The 18,047-nt window shown below is 36.3% G+C and overlaps 3 protein-coding genes across 3 annotated transcripts; all 3 read right to left on the reverse strand.

Annotated features, from left to right (window-relative positions):
• Positions 1-6,634: 6,634 nt before the first annotated feature.
• LOC132549244 (uncharacterized) lies at positions 6,635-8,885 on the reverse strand. Its single transcript, XM_060213157.1, has 3 exons — positions 8,732-8,885; positions 8,002-8,208; positions 6,635-7,731 (listed from the first exon to the last, which is right to left on the reverse strand). The coding sequence occupies exons 1-3, from the start codon at positions 8,883-8,885 to the stop codon at positions 6,635-6,637; spliced, it is 1,458 nt and encodes a 485-aa protein (XP_060069140.1).
• A 1,345-nt stretch (positions 8,886-10,230) lies between these two features.
• LOC132549310 (uncharacterized) lies at positions 10,231-12,560 on the reverse strand. Its single transcript, XM_060213234.1, has 4 exons — positions 12,407-12,560; positions 11,758-11,964; positions 11,007-11,378; positions 10,231-10,928 (listed from the first exon to the last, which is right to left on the reverse strand). Exons 1-4 carry the CDS (start codon positions 12,558-12,560, stop codon positions 10,231-10,233), a joined length of 1,431 nt encoding a protein of 476 aa, XP_060069217.1.
• A 1,479-nt stretch (positions 12,561-14,039) lies between these two features.
• Positions 14,040-16,385, reverse strand: LOC132549242 (uncharacterized). Its single transcript, XM_060213156.1, has 4 exons — positions 16,232-16,385; positions 15,595-15,801; positions 14,807-15,184; positions 14,040-14,731 (listed from the first exon to the last, which is right to left on the reverse strand). The coding sequence occupies exons 1-4, from the start codon at positions 16,383-16,385 to the stop codon at positions 14,040-14,042; spliced, it is 1,431 nt and encodes a 476-aa protein (XP_060069139.1).
• Between the last annotated feature and the right edge of the window lie 1,662 nt (positions 16,386-18,047).

An 18,047-nucleotide genomic window follows, 5' to 3' on the forward strand; every position in this document is an offset into this window, starting at 1 on the left:
TATTTAAAAAATTCAAAATAAGTTTTGGAATTGAAAATGGTCAAAAATGGCAAATTATTATCTAGATACATAAAAATGTTGATCCGATAAATTCTCAGTACACTTCAGTAATTCCATGAAGAAACAATGGTTTATGTATATCAGAAAAGCAATCAATTATATTGCATCACTAATGACAAGCTTACAATGCATATTTACCACTGCTACAGTTTAACCTTACAAAAATCTCATGTATTGTAAGATCATGAACCTGAAAATAAATATTTTACAAATAATGTAAACAAATTCAGACCCCCCCATTAAAACAGATTGGAAAAGGATCGTAAGAATGGAACTGCATCTACTTGAATTCTGTAGACAACACGAATGCCAACCAGGGGGAAATTTGAACAACGAAGCCTGTTTCATCTATGTGACCTGAAAGTTTTGTTTAATGCTGAATTATTCTGAAACAGAAAATTTATATCTGCTGCAATCCTTAAATCTAGGTAAGGAAAGAAAATTGTTGATATAACATGTATACAGTAAGTATCTATTTACCCTACACAAAACCGATACATTCGTATGACACAGACAAGAAAAAAATACACGTCAGCAGAATTTTTATTCAAACACAAAATTCCTTTATGAGGTGATATATCAACAAAAGAAAGATCAGTCTGTATCTCCTGAAACCCTCTGCTGCGAGTTTACCTGCCAGATGTCGACATCTTGCACATAAATCATGATATTGGTAACAAGCCCTTGAATAGTCAACTGCTACTTAAAAACACCGTTATGTTTCTATCCTTCAATGAAAATATACTATCAAATCCCACACGTCTATCATACCGCTTTATTGAAAGATGTTCATGTTTGTTTCGTTGTACAAAATATCGAAGAAAGTGGGAGTTTAGTCACGTATACATACAAGAACAAGTCGGCCAAGATTGTTTCCATGGGTACGCCAACAGTGTGATGGAAGATAATACCACTACCAAATTCGATCATACCAGCGATTTTATCCTCGGTGTTTTTCCTCTGGGCTTCAGACGCACTATGCACAAAGTCATATAATCCAGTATAGTCAACAAACCACTTCTACCACTTCTCACTTAAAAAAAATAAATAAAAACTAAAACACCTGTAAAGATCGTACAAAAGATACACAAGTGAAGAGCACCTTTTCATACAAATGCCGAGTTAAACATGCTGGAGCCGAACAAAGAATCGAACTGCATCGTACAGATGTTTCGTCCTTCTAGGAGTCGTCGGTGATGCCAAGGGCCTAAATTTTAAAGCCATGGAGGCGACCGAGGAAAATCCAGATAAGTTGAAAGCAGCAGCCCCATGATTAAATAAATTTCGTTATTTAAATTAATCAAAAAATTTAGAACAACGTCAAGTACACGTGTCTATCCTGAACCGCGCCTCTATTCGAATAACCACACGTCATAATAGTGTTTCTCGGTACGGTACTCTGCAGAGTGGAAAAATCAAAATGTCTTTATACTTTCGTGTTATAAAGGTCCTACATGTTACGACAGAGTAACGTCTGCCCTTTTCGAATGATATTCCCGGAATCTCCCGAACACTTCAGATTTCGATCTCTTTATACCCTGCAGTTCTTCATCGCTAATCATGTTGATGTCCTTCTTTTTGACGTTCTTGGACTCTGAATTCTCTCGAGAGCCATTCGAGTCACTGACTGTTACTATTTTCATTTTCAGACTTCTTGATGGCAGAACTACCTTTGGAAGTGTAAAAGTCTGTCTATACGATACCTGCGGAGATGTCATTCTCACTATAGGCTCTTTACTACTAACGTTTAGAGAGGGGAGTCTCATTTTGAATCTGACATGATTTGTCTTTTTACTTTTTGTTGACGACCGTAATGTGAAAATCATATTTCTCTTTGTTGGGCTAGTATGATAATCCTGTGTATATTGTGAATGTGAATCAATATCTAGAGGCGATATATTTCCAATTTCACTTGTTCCTTTTTCGCCTGTTAAAGTGACATTTTTTCTGTCCCTGACAATACTGTTTGCTTCCTCCTCGGATATCCCTACCTTTATCGTGTTATTAAACCCGTCCTGTGTCAATGGAGTTTCAGTTTCCAGTCTCTGGTGTCCAGGTCGACTACTTCGCTTTCGCTGTTTGGAAGGTTTATCATATATGATATGGTCTTTACCTTTCTTTGATCGTTTCTTTCTATCTTTGCTTTTAATGCCGAATTTTCTGTGCTCGTTGTTGCAATCTCTTTTGTCCTGTCCAAAAAGTGTTTCTGAATGATTCTGTGTTTCATGCACTTCCTGTACATTTTCGCTGTTACGTGATTCTTCTAGGTCTATTTTTGACATCTGAGTTTCAATTTCCTCTGAAATGTGTTGCCACGTAAATGTGCTCATGGATGGTATTTTCCGTACAGCCTGTAGTGTCATTGTATCTAACGCTGTCCGCGACAATCTTTTCAATGTCATGTCTGTCGAATTTGAGTGCTCCGAATATCTACCTCTTTTGTTTCTTTTAGTCTTTCGGTAGCCACGTCGGTTCATTTTGTGAACAGTATTTCGTTCCTGGTACCACACACTTTCCAGTGTCGATTGACTCCGCTGATTTCTTATTTCATATTTACGACAATGTTTTTGACGATTTTCCCAGTCTATTATTTAAGAAAGCCAACAACACACTTCAGTTGTGGAATGTCCATTTGTGTATTAGATATGTTGGAGTTAAAGAGTTAAAACGCTGGTAACACAATTCAAGCCATTCAACATGCAATTATCTGTAACAAAGTGTACAGATGTTCGTCATGCTTTCTCGAGTAATTATAATCATTTGTAGGCATAACAAAAGGAAAATACAACAATACCCGAATACCAATACAACGTCCTATCTAAGTATAAACTATGTCGGGTAGATGATAAGGTAGTACTTTAAACAAACAGGTCATGATATCAACATTACAAGTATATGTGAGGGTCACTTGTAACAGAAGTTAGAATTGTGTACATTTTTCATATTTCATCAAATCAATGTTTTTTGTCCGTTATCTAGTTATATATCCTCTATCTGTAATAAGATCTGTGGGTCTTTTTGTGTAAATATATTACAAGATAAATTAAGTTTATAGATGATTTAATTTATCCTGTGTCTGTAATGATGTCAACATGTCGGAAGATGCCCTTTTATGTAAATATATAGCGAGATAAATGAAAGTTATGGATAACTTTGTTTATTCTGTGTCTGTAATGGTATGGACAGGTCAGAAACTTCCTTTTCTGTAAATATATATTACTAAATAAATAAATTTATTGATGATTTGATTTATCATGTGTCTGTTATGAGATCAACAGGTCAGATGGTGCATTTTGGTGTAATTATATGATGAGAAAAATTAAGTTTATAGATGATTTTATTTATCCGGTGTTTGTTATGAGGTGTGCATGTTAGAAAATGCATTTTCGTTAAATACATAATGGGATGAATCAAAATTATAGGTGATTTGATTTATTTTGTGTCTGTAATGAGATGGACAGGTTAGAAACTGCCTTCTTGTGTGAAAATATAACGAGATAATTCAAATTTAAATGAAAAATTTATGAATTGAAAAAGCAAATCATGTCTCCATATATCTTTAATTTTGTGTTATGCTGTATATCAGGCCGTTAACTACAGAAGCTCATTCTTTCTACTATATTATTACACTAATGACAATAAACTGATAAAATTACCATGTGCGTCCTACTTGTGTTGTCAGTAATTTCTACTGTTCATGTTTACGATTTAAGGACTGACCATCTGAAACAAAAACAGTCAAAAAATCGAAACTACTTGAACACGATGATATTTCCAATTTAAATTCAAATATTTATTTATGGAAAATATCAAGAGATTACTTACTGTTCTGATTTCTATTGCAACTGCAGTAAAACGAATTATTTAACAGCTGGAAGTGAAAAAAACAATACGTTTCGAAGGTTTGTGAGCAAAATAGATAAGAAGACATAAACGTCACACATCAATTGTTTTGATTAAAAAAGGGAAAACACAAAATATCCATAATCTATGAGGAAATTCACATTTGATATATCCATAAAAGGGAGATAATCGTATTCTTAATCTGTGTTCTGTATGCTATTCTTCTTTAATAAGCTCACAAGGTGTCCTTATGAGTGTAATTATTGTGGAATTATTGTCATTGTGTCAATGTTTCTAAAATTCTATTTAGATTTAAAAAGGAAATAGAAACTGACTTAATATTTATTTCTTTGCTAGATGAATTATTTGCAGAATCATCAAAAGATCACACACCTTCTGTAATGGATTATCACTATTACGTTTGTATCCTTTGATAACAGTAGATCTGTGACCATTTTTAAAAACATATTGTTTCTATATCTGCTGCATACATTTTTGTTTCAGTAGTTGTTCATATGCTACAAACCTTGGAATCCTGCTTGTTTAAAATATGTTAACTCCAACAGGGGCATTTGCATACCAGCAGTTTGGTGTTGAATAAATTAGATGTCTCAAATACAGTGCAATGTAACATATCATATTGAACGTATAGACAAATTATTTGACATCTATCGCAAAGTATTGAAAATAGGAAGGGGGTTTAAAAAATTAAGGTATAAACATTTAAAATTTATAACTTTATTTAGTTTTCATAAGCACCGGGGATTAGTTTACGGTGATTGAGACCTCTTGGATTAGTTTGGATACATGATCTGAAAGTACCTTTGGCAAATTCCTTTTAAAAGTCTCCGCTGAGAATTTGGGCCAACTCTCAAGGCCTGGAGCTCCAGTCCCGCTCTGAGAGCAAAATCAAGTCCAAAAGTATAGAGTAGAGTGTGTAGTAGCTTTTGTAATGTGACCATTCCCAGAATTCCAAGAGACCACAATTTATTTTCCTCTTGAAAGGAAATTACAGAATCTTGACGTTTCTGTATGCCTTTCTAGTCTGAACTTTCCTCTCCATGTCCAAGGTCTTCGCAACTCTCCAAAGTTTTCTCCGTCCAAGAAATTACATTTTGACACTTTTCACGAAGATTATACTGAATTCCATTAATGATTTCATAGATATACTCAGTTCCATCCTTCTTGTGTATCTTCATAATTTTCCTCATGAACCTCATCATCCTGTATCTCTTTAAACTGTTTTGAGAGTTTTTCTCTAAGTTGTCGACATTGGGAACAAGCCATAGAAATCATGCAAAACTCCGTAGCTTGGTGATGAAGGGATATTGCTATCTGGGATTTTAAAAAAAATCATAACAAGAATATTGAAATCATTACGCTTATCATACAGATTGTTGGAAAGTTGTCCATTTTTGTTTTATAGCAAGAACATATTAAAATAAGCGGCTGATGTAGTGGAGTCTGGGTTGTCTTGTTTCCACATGGTGGATTTATACAATGGGCATGGTTAAGTGATATTTAACAACAAGAGACATCGATATATCTGAAAGATAAATTAAAGAACTTGGCAAAGCCTTTGTGAACTGTTTTGATAAGCTCTTATGAAAACAAAAGCAAGTCAAATTTTAAGATGAAGGTTAATGAAAATTGGAAGTTCAACGGTCGTCATAGTGATTTCATTAAGAAATATTTCTTTGTGCGATATGAAGTGGAACGTGTTGGATGCTTGTTAATTTGACTGTTAGTTCCGTTTTTGTCAGACATCGTTTTCATTTCGGAACGTGAATCTTGTCAATTAGATTGACCAAGATTTACTTGGCACGACTCGTCGTTGAAGCAGAGGACGCTTACATTTCCTGAACACATGTTCTTATTCTGTTTGCATTTTTCAGGAGTCTCCGTGTAAATTTTTCTTCTATTTATTTAGTGCCATAGATTAATTGAATTTGAGTTTGAATCATGATTATGTTGACATGCATTTGGTATTTGATTTGTTACAGTTTCTAGCCGAGGCAGAGACAACGTTTGTACCTACATGTATGCCCTGAGTATGTTTGAAGACTTAACACCTAACTCTGTGAAAACATTGTCAACCAGAAATTCTGTATGTACGATGTCGCCCCGTGTATAGGTTATCGTTTATTATGACGCATTCTCAATATTTCCCCGAAACACGCTCCAGTATAGTTTACAATCATATACTTGAACTGTCGCTTGCATTTCTTTGAAAAGAAAGCTCACGTAATACGAGACCGAGGGCGTCCTTCAGTTTGCCTTTCAGAAGAGGCTGTTCAAGACTGGCCGAAAGCTCTACATTCTGTTTATCTCACTTTTTGAGCGAATAGTATAGGACGCTGATAAAAATAGTAAAAAATGTTGGTAGCAAGAAATTTTGATAACGGTTTAAAATGATTAAAAAGAACACGAGTCTTTGTCAATATCATATCATTTATGTTTCAAATGCTTTATAACGGGCAAAATACTATTGCTACGTATAATATCTACTCATGAAAATAATGAAATATTTGTCACACTCGTGATATTGTATTCAGCAGGAAATCAATATACATGTATTTATACCTATATCCTCTATAATTTAATTTTTTTTATTACCTTGTCTTGAATCTTGTGTATTTTTGTTTGCTATTGAGCGTTTTCATGTTCGGAAGTTAACTGTATAACTTCGGTTAAAATCATTATATCTACATCAATGTTAATTCCATAATATTTACATATTTGTCTTTTTGCGCCTCCGCATGAAGAGTGCCACACCAAGAATCATTGCGAGCACGGCCATTCCGAGAATGACGGCGTGTCCTCCACGGACGCAACTCATTCCATAACAGTACACCTCCCCAGGGATTGATATCGCTGCATCGTAGAGTGCACCGAAAGCCTCTTGGGCTCCAAGACCAATAAGAGCAGATGCAAGTAGGGCGATGCCCCAGTTACGGCCGAGATTTTTGACGCTGAACATTTCACTCATGACAGCAGGAGAGAGGGACCAGATGATGCCCTGTCCCATTCCATTAATCACTGTGGCGGTGACTAGAACCGGGTACTTGTCAGCTAATCCTACTACCAGACACTGACATGTAACGAATGCTATAATCCCCGCTATTAGAATACCAAGCCGGGGTAACCTTTGCTGGAAGTAGTCAGAAATCAAGCCGATGGCGGCGCTGATGACAGCGTTGGCGATTGGTATAATAATGACGATGTCTGCGTTATGATTGTCTAGACCTAAGGCTGCCGTAGTCTGTGTCAACGCGATCGTATACACGAGACCCGTTACAGATGCGAAAGTAAATAACCATGTCAGTAGGTGATAATCAAGTGTTGTGAGGATTTTTAAAAGAGACATATCTCCAGGAATGGAGTAATTCGGAACTGCCGAATCTATAGAAGATGTCTTAAGGTCATCTGTATTTTCGTTCTGTTCGGACAAACCTTTGTCAACAGAGACATCGTCACCGTTGAATCCTTTGTTGTAAACATGTATACTACCATCAGAATTGCCGTCAACCTTCACATCCGGTGTTATTTTGTCCGCTGGCTCTGTGCGTGGATACACTCGCATGAAAGCAATACAAAGAATATCTATTACTACGAAACACACGGCGAACACTAGCATCAGAGTTGAGAAACTGTCAGCACTCTTGGGGTCATCCTTCCCAATAACATGGAAATATAGCGCTGAAAACACTGATGGACTGCCAGCGAAAAAGGCATTGAGGATTCCCACGATTTTTCCGCGGTGTTTTGGGTGGAAGTTGATGGCGTTAGTGTTGAGAGCGACCATATAGGTGAACACAGATCCTAGACCTACAACAGAATAGATAGTCAGCGATAATGTTGTTTATTATAAAGTAGAAAAACATAACATCATCTAGGACATATTTAACCAGGAAAGAAGGAATAAAACATCATTGTGTTCAGGTGACCGAAAATTGACATTTGAAGACAGTTACACTGGGTTTAGAATAGCTTTTTCGAAATATCACTTCTTTAACGATGGGTTATGTGTTTTCCGATTATAAAATAGTTCATATAAAGGGTTTAAACATATTTTGGCCTATTATAACCAGTACTTACCACAGAGGAAGAAATAGAACGCCATCAGCCAGCTATGTGAACTATAGAATGTGATGGACCTGGTGGTGCTCCAAATGAGTAGATATGCAGTCAGGGACAAGACCAATCCTAAACCCGAACACCACTGCGGCCCGAATCTATCGTAAAACATCCCCGGAAGGAATCCGATCCCAAGGCCAATGTTAAGGAAGGACGACTGCAGCTGGACTGGAAAGTAAACCATGACTGTAACGTCACCGACCGTGTATTTCAACCAAAGTTCAATGATCCGAAAACGTGTTAATGTATTATTATCAAATTTGGATTGCTTTATTGTGCATATATGTTACCAAGTATAACAGTAGCAGGTGGGGAAATCGGAAAAAAGTACCAAATAGTTAAAATCTGATTTAATAAAAGGACGGTAAAATAAGGCATCACGGAACTGAATGATATAACACAGAGACCCGACAGAAATATGGGAAAAGGTAGGCGCTTACCATAGAATACATGACACGATTTATCACGTCAAATGAATCGAACACTACGCCATCAAAGACGATAAATAAAGTATTTCAGGACTAATAAATATAACACATGAGACCTGACAGAAATATGAAAAACGTAATGTCCGAAGCGAATATAAATTACCGTAAGATACACGACACAATTTCTTTTGTCAAATCCATGGGAAATTACATAACAGTTTTACATTGATTTTATATCCGGCTAGATATTAGCTGAATCTTACCCTCTTTAGCGGTGAAGTTAAATGTTGTTTTTAAAGCATCTTCATAGGCATTAAACACGAATAAAGATCCGGATACGAACTTGGCTGAACATCCAATCGCCAAACCAATCCATTTCATTACACTAAGGTATCGTGCTGAACGCGGAACCGACATTTTCAATCAGTACAATTTCGTGTAGTTGTATACGAGTGTATGTTGTCCTGTTTACTCAAGTAATCTGTTGCTCCGTAGACTAGTTACAGAGGTATTGTAACTACAGAACATTTTCTTACTATCTATAGGCGACCCGGACATGACCTCCGGTGTTCTTTGCTCGGTTTTTAAAAAATGGTAAAAGCAATATAGCAAAAACAATTACATTACAAGATAAAAAAGCATCGGATATTTAAAAACACAGGTATATATGAAGACCAACACAATCCATTACTAGACGACAATTATATGAAGTTGCTTCTTTTATGCATGGTTTAAAATTTGGTGTTTGGTTACCATAGCAACACTTGTGTAATTGATAATTGATAGCGACCTTACTTCCTATACAATACGGTTTTGAAAGGTATTAAAATAACGTCAGTAAATGTCACGGTATCTGTAACGGATGTCAGATGTTGACGGAGAACTCGCTTTGGAAGAAACATTAAAATACCAAAAGTTACAAGAATGTTCAATACTGACGAAAAACGTATGAGATAGGGTTATAAAATGAACAAGGCGATACCATGATATCCAATACTGACGAAAAACGTATAAGATAGCGTTATGAAATGAACAAGTTGATACTAGAATGCAGACTGGTAACTTATAACACAATTATGGAAGATGAAGAAGGCATAGCGTGATATGAGTTTGTCAACATCTAAATGGCATGGTTTTTGCAATTAAGCAGAAAATCCTCTTTTGTCTTGAGAAATATATTAATATAAAAAATATGTGTGATGACCATAACTTTGCCTGTTGGTTCCCTTGCTGTATATCTTGTTCTCATTTGAGAATGTGAGGAGTCACCGTGTAAATATATTTTATTACTATTTTTGTCCTAATAATGTTTACAAGATGGTAATTTTCTTGATTTTTTTTCTAGACAACACATCAAAATTGTTCTAGCTTTACTGAGATGACATTCCACGAGACTGATTAAGGATGGTAGCGAAGAAGATTGGTGCTAAGATATAATCAATCCACCAACAGAAGAGGATTTGATCAATCACTGTCCATTCACCTTAGGGTGGACCTTCCAGGTTATGCACTGGCTAACGAGTCAATCAGATCAATGAAAATCCCTATACAGTAAATGATAATATCTTCGCATCATCATCCAAAATTCAGAAATATTTATTCATTGTCATATAATTGTTTTCGACAAATTAAATTCATAACAAATGTAAGCTCATTTGCCAGAAAATGGCAGCAGCATTGGTAATCAGTAAATCAGTAAACTTTCAAAATGCTGTTATCAGTGGCACACCACGAATGAAATCAGGTTAGATATGTCATATGTCTATCTCTTTCGTATATACAGGGCCACACCAAGAATCATTGACAGTATGGCCATTGCCAGGATGACTGCATGTCCGCCACGAACACAACTCATTCCATAGCAGTACACCTCGTCGGGAATTGATATCGCTTCGTCATATAGTGCACCGAATGCCTCCTGGGCTCCGAAACCAACCAAAAAGGACACCAAAAGGGCAATACCCCAGTTACGGCCGAGATTATTTACACTGAACATTTCACTCATGACAGCAGGAGCGATGGACCAGAGGATGCCCTGTCCCACTCCATTAATCATTGTGGCGGTGGCAAGAGCCGGGTACTTGTCACCCAGCCCTACCACCAGGCACTGGCAAATAACAAATGTCATATTTCCTGCAACGAGGATCCCAAGACGAGGTAGTTTTTGGTGGAAGTGATCAGAAATCACTCCGATGGCGGCACTGATGACGGCGTTGGTAATGGGAATTATCAGGACAATGTTTGAGTTATAACCGTCCAGGCCTAGTGCTGCTGTCGTTTGTGTTAGAGCGATCGTGTAAACCAAACTAGATACAGACGCAAGTGTAAATACCCACGTCAGAAGCTGGAAGTCAACGTTGGCAAAGATCGACAAGATAGACATGTCATCGGGGCTTGTGTCTCCAATTGGAACTTCCGAATCTACACCAAACGATTTGTTATTGTCATCATCCTCTGAAGTATGAATTATCGTTTTCGTATTAGTGCCAGCATTTAAAATGTCCTGATCTGTAGCTGTCCTCTTAATATCAGCAATGTACCCTGACTTTTGGGTGATGCTTATATCGTTTTCAATATCAAAGCCTTTGTTGATAACATGTTTATCGTTTGTTCTCGCCTCCAATACTGTTATGTCACATGACTTGTCATGTGGTAGTACTCTCATGAAAGCAATACAAAAAATGTCAATGACAACAAAACACACGGCGAACACCAACATCAGAGTTGAGAAACTGTCAGCACTCTTGGGGTCATCCTTCCCAATAACATGGAAATACAGCGCTGAAAAAACTGATGGGCTTCCAGCGAAGGAGGCACTGAGGATTCCCACGATTTTTCCACGGTGTTTTGGGTGGAAGTTGATGGCGTTAGTGTTGAGAGCGACTATATAGGTGAACATTGATCCTAGACCTGCAATAGAAAAGAAAAATACCTGTCTGTATATTTATACAAAGCGTCAATTTATATATATATATATAAAAACACGATCAAGTCGATAATACATCAGGCTAGCTGTCTAGGGGAGAAACTGCAAAAATGGATGAAATTCAATAAATTTATTTAGGATCCTTTGCTTAGACACATTTCTATCTGTTTGACAAGAAGATATTTAATGGGATGTGTCATACTAACCTAGTTTACTTCTTTTCAATGCTCTTTAGTAGACATATATATGAATTTGAAACTTACATATCCATCTTGATATATGTTTTTGTAATATTTAAGTTAGGTATTCTCCTCTATAGTGTTAAGATTTCTTGAAAACTAAAACCACAGTACCAGTACTTACCACAGAGGAAGAAATAGATCGCCATCAGCCAGCTATAAGAACTATATAGTGAAATGTTTCTAGTGGTACTCCACAGGAGTAAATACGCCGCCAGGGATAGAACCAGTCCTACCCCCGAACACCACTGGGGCCCGAACCGATCATAAAACATCCCTGGCAGGAAGCCCATTCCTAGACCAACACTTAGCAATGATGACTGTAATTGAACTTAAAAACAAGAGATTATGTATCGTGGGTCGCTTAGAATGAAATCAATTAATACTGAAAATTGCTTTGAATTATGGTTTTTGTGCAACAACCCGTCTACTTTTCGATATTTATTTTGACAAATTTGTATTTTCGTCAGCCTCCTTCTAGGTTTCGCGTCCGTTAGCATTACCGATACGTTCGAGAATGACGAAAAAGCTGTATCATGCTAATTAACTTGATTTGTAATGAAAAGTACTACTCACTCGTGTGTCTTTTCCAGAATATTCAGAGTTAATGACATCAAAATAGGTATATCAGTTTTATACAACCAATGAAAAATGACCTTTATCTAAAACATTTATAACATTTTATATATTCCGTAAATGGAATGAAGCTACTATTTTGACCTGACTGACGCTATGAAATACGAAGTTTTATTAATGTATACACTGAATCTTACCCTCTTTGGCTGTGAAATTGAATGTTGATTTAAGGGCATCTTCGTAAGAGTTGAAGACAAATAATGATCCTGAAACAAACTTAGCCGTGCATCCAACTGCCAGTCCAACCCACTTCATCACAATAAAGTATCGCGTTGACCGCTGATCCGCCATTTTCTATCATTGAGATATCGCAAACCTATGTGATAACAGTGTAGCTAGGAAACATTAGGTAATATTAGTCACGTAACATGTCCATCTCGATAAACTAGACAAGATCACAAGAGCTACACTCCAGAAGTATTTCAGTGATAGGGTATATCTTTTATGTTATTGTAAACTAAATCAACGGCTAGAGCAATAAGCTATCTAACCGGCATTCATCTTGAGACAACTTAATTGTTGAATTGAAGCAGGTTCAAAAACACGCAAAAGACGTCATTGACAGAGTCTCTCCTACACTGACACAAATGCCGGTATATGTGTGTTACGCTAATGGTTAAAGTAAATAGTGTGTACCACAAATTCGTCGGGAAAGTATTTTATTAACAATTACCCCAGAAATCTGAAAATTTCATTTTTAAAAGGAATTAGTCGTATTTTTGAGCTTTTCTATTGAAAATAAGATATCACTTCAGGTTCTGTAAATTTCTTTTGCTATTGACTGTATATTTTCGTTAGATGCCTAAAACCATTCCTATATACAGTTATAGTTTTCAGGGAATGTTTTTTTCTTAAATAAAGCGAACAATAACAAGCTAAGATATTAGTCGTCCATAAATTATGGCCGAGTGTTTATGTCAATTTTATCGCCTTTCTACATTGTCGATGCCTTAAAACTTTTCCTACAAAGAATGTCTTATATCATTATATAACAGCAAAGAGCAATGCTACTATGATACAAGTGCGCCTATATCCCCACAGTTGACTAGGACGTTTTTTTTTTCAAAGTCCCAAAAAGCAATTTTCCAACTATTGTATATTGAATATTGTTAAAATATGAGTTTGTAAAGATCTAAATGACATGTTTTTGCAATTCAGCAGAAAATTCTGGTATGATTCATGTTTGTCTTCAGAGATACATTGATATAGAAAATATGTGTGATGCTCACAAGTTTACCTGTTGATTCCATTGTTCTATACCTTGTTCTCATTTGAGAAAGTGAGGAGTCACCGTTTAAATTATATATATATTTGTATATATCAATCTTGCCCCAATTTGATTTAATTTGAATTCGGATCATAATTATGTTTACAAGTTGGTAATGTCCTTGACTTGTTTTCTAGACAATACATCAAGTCCACGAGACTGATTAAGGATGGTGGCGAAGAATATTGGTGCTAAGCTATAATCAATCCACCAACAAGAGAGGATTCTATCAATCACTGTCCATTCACCTTAGGTGGACCTTTCAGGTTATGCATTGGCTAACTCCCTATGCAGTAAATGATAATATCTTCGCATCTTCATCCAAAATTCAGAAACATTTATTCATTGTCATATGATTATTTTCGACAAATTAAATTCATACAAATGTAAGCGCAATCGCCAGAAAATGACAGCAACATTGGAAATCAGTAAATCAGTAAACTTTCAAAATGATGTTATCAGTGGCACACCACGAATGAAATCAGGTTAACTATGTCATATGTCTATCTCTTTCGTATATACAGGGCCACACCAAGAATCATTGACAGTATGGCCATTGCAAGGGTAACTGCATGGCCGCCACGAACACAACTCATTCCATAGCAGTACACCTCGCCAGGGATTGAAATTGCCGCGTCATATAGTGCACCGAATGCCTCCTGGGCTCCGAAACCAACTAAAGAGGATACCAAAAGGGCAATACCCCAGTTACGGCCGAGATTATTTACACTGAACATTTCACTCATGACAGCAGGAGCGATGGACCAGAGGATGCCCTGTCCCACACCATTAATCATTGTGGCAGTGGCAAGAGCCGGGTACTTGTCACCCAGCCCTACCACCAGGCACTGGCAAATAACAAATGTCGTATTTCCTGCAACGAGGATCCCAAGACGAGGTAGTTTTTGGTGGAAGTGATCAGAAATCACTCCGATGGCGGCACTGATGATGGCGTTGGTAATGGGAATTATTAGGACAATGTTTGAGTTATAACTGTCCAGGCCTAGTGCTGCTGTCGTTTGTGTTAGAGCGATCGTGTAAACCAAACTAGATACAGACGCAAGTGTAATTACCCACGTCAGAAGCTGGAAGTCAACGTTGGCAAAGATCGAAAAGATAGACATGTCATCGGAGCTTGTGTCTCCAATTGGAACTTCCGAATCTACACCAAACGATTTGTTATTGTCATCATCCTCTGAATTATGAATAATCGTTTTCGTATTACTGCCAGCATATGAAATTTCCTGATCTGTAGCTGTCGTCTTAATACCAGCAATGTACCCTGGCTTTCGGGTCATGCTTATATCGTTTTCACCAGCGAAGGCTTTGTTGTCATGTTTATCGTTTATTCTTGTCTCCGGCACTGTTATGTCACATGACTGGTCATGTGGTAGTACTCTCATGAAAGCAATACAAAAAATGTCAATGACAACAAAACACACGGCGAACACTAACATCAGAGTTGAGAAACTGTCAGCACTCTTGGGGTCATCCTTCCCAATAACATGGAAATAAAGCGCTGAAAAAACTGATGGACTGCCAGCGAAAAAGGCATTGAGGATTCCCACGATTTTTCCACGGTGTTTTGGGTGGAAGTTGATGGCGTTAGTGTTGAGAGCGACCATATAGGTGAACATTGATCCTAGACCTGCAATTGAAAAGATACATATCTGCACTTCTGTTTATTTATACGAAACGCCAACTAAGAAAAAAGAAGATAAAAACACGAGCAAGTTGCTAATACATCAGGCTAGCTGTCTAGGGGAGAAACTGCACAATTATCTTTGATGAAATTCAATATCCTTCTTTAGGATCCTTTGCTTAGACATATTACTATCTGTTTGACAAGAAGATATTTAATGGATTGTGTCATACTAACCTAGTTTACTTCTTTTCAATGCTGTTTAGTAGACATATAATAACAGAAAGAATTTATATGGATTTGAAACTTATATATCCATCTTAATATCATTTATGTGATATTTAAGTTAGGAATTCTCCTCTATAGTTATAAGATTTCTTGTAAACTATAAACATACTTTAAAAGAAGACACTCACCACAGAGAAAGAAATAGATCGCCATCAGCCAGCTGTTAGAACTATATAGTGAAATGTTTCTAGTGGTACTCCACAGAAGTAAATACGCCGCCAGGGATAGAACTAGTCCTAACCCCGAACACCACTGGGGCCCGAACCGATCATAAAACATCCCTGGCAGGAAGCCCACTCCTAGACCAACACTTAGCAATGATGACTGTAATTGAACTTAAAAACAAGAGATTATGTATCGTGGGTCATTTAGAATGGAATCAATTAATACTGAAAATTGCTTTGAATTATGGACTTTCTGCAACTACCCGTCTTGCTTCCGATATTTATTTGGGCAAATTTGTATTTCCGTCAGCCTCCTTCTAGGTTTTGCGGTCCTTAGCATTACCCATACGTTCGGTTCGAGAAGGGCGAAAAGCTGTATCATGCAAATTAACTTGATTTGTAATAAACAGTACTACTCAATTGTGTGTCTTTTTCACAATATTCAGAGTTAATGACATCAAAATAGGTATATCAGTTTCATATAACCAATGAAATCATTATCTAGAACATTTATAAGACCGTAAATGGAATGAAGCTACTATTCTGACCTGACAGACGCCATGATACAAAGAGTTTTATTAATGTATACACTGGATCTTACCCTCTTTGGCGGTGAAATTGAATGTTGATTTAAGAGCATCTTCGTAAGAATTGAAGACAAATAATGATCCTGAAACAAACTTAGCCGTGCATCCGATTGCAAGTCCAACCCACTTCATAACAATAAAGTATCGCGTTGACCGCTGATCCGCCATTTTCTATCATTGAGATATAGCAAACCTATGTGATAACAGTGTAGCCAGGTAACAGGTAAAATAAGTCACGTAACATGTCCATCTCGATAAACAAGATAAGATCACAAGAGCTACACTCCAGAAGTATTTCAGTGATAGGTTATATTTTTTATGTTAATGTAAATAACAATAAGTGATACAGATAAGCCCCTACGGCCAAACATTAGGACAATTTAGCTTCGGCCTCTGGTAAATGATACAAATATGAACAGACAGGTACAAGAATTGTACCAAAGGCATGGTGGTTATACAAACGATAGGCATTTTCCTGAGTTCATTATTCAGTCAATCGTCTTGATCAAGTCAAGATGTATCTGTAAATAAGAGAAAGGTCAAGTCAAACTTTTTCTAGACTTCCGGAATGCCTTTTTGAGCATGTCTATTGAAAATAATATATCACTTCAGGTTTTGTAAATTTCTCTTTCTATTGACTGTGTATATTTTCATTAGATGCCTAAAACCATTCCTATATATATATCTTTATAGCTGTCATGGAACAAATACAAGTTTAGATATTAGTCGTTCCTAAGTTATGGCCGAGTGTGTACGTCTATTTTGTTTTATCGCCTTTCTACATCGTCGATGTCTTGAAACATTTCCTACAAAGAATGTCTTATGTCATTATATAACAGCAAAGAGCAATGCTACTATGATACAAGTGCTATATCCTCTCAGTTGACTAGTACTTTTTTGTTTTCAATATCCAATATAAAATTTTTTCCAACTATTGTATATTGAATATTGTCAAAAATATTACACCGATATTGGGAGAGAAGAAAAGCCGAGAAATATAAAGAAATCAATTAGTGTTTTTGGGTGAAGCAATTTTCACTTTCTCGTGGCAACCATTGAAAGATATTCTTAAATCTTTGATAATGGTGGACAAGAAGAGGCAATAACTGACACCAAGGAAATGAATACCAGATATCGATGGTCTTTTCTATTGTTTTAAAGGCATGTATTTAAAAGATACCTTTACTTTTGTGTTCTATATATATATAATGAAGGAATTTACATTTTTTTTGTTTCTCCTCAATTTCTGTCTAGATTTCAGATTTTCCCTTTGTTTCAATTTTTTTTATTTGTTTTGAAAACTTGATGAATTTAACAAGTAAACAAACCTCGAAGTTTTTTATGCAGCCTCAATATATTCATCAGCTGCTGTTGTTATCATCATTAATATTGTTATGATGTTTACTTTCTATTCCATAAACAGTTTTTTACCATATCGTAACGTCTGTTTAATTACAATAAGTAATAATAAACAAATAAATAAATACTTAATGATTTAATAAAATACAACCACACACTTAGAATGTTGTCAATGACCGGTCAAATAGAGTTAAAAATTACCTTGAAACTCACCATGAACTGTGTTCCAACTTCCAATAATAAGGCAAATTTATCGAAATAGCATCGGTCGTAATTTACATCTGCTTCACACTGACCAGTACTTATAGAGAGGTTCCAATTCTGTTTGTCAAGACTAACGAAAATTCCTTTGTCTTGGTGAGTACCTGGTTGTTACTGTAGCAGCAAGGTGAGTTTTATATCAGTGATTGTCAATAATGTGTGTTTTGATGTTTTTCAGTGTAAATGTATGCGTTTTAAGCATTGCATGTC

The sequence above is a fragment of the Ylistrum balloti genome, unplaced genomic scaffold (assembly GCF_031769215.1).
Source record: "Ylistrum balloti isolate Yb309-2 unplaced genomic scaffold, AGI_CSIRO_Ybal_v1 Utg370052, whole genome shotgun sequence".
NCBI lineage: Eukaryota > Metazoa > Mollusca > Bivalvia > Pectinida > Pectinidae > Ylistrum > Ylistrum balloti.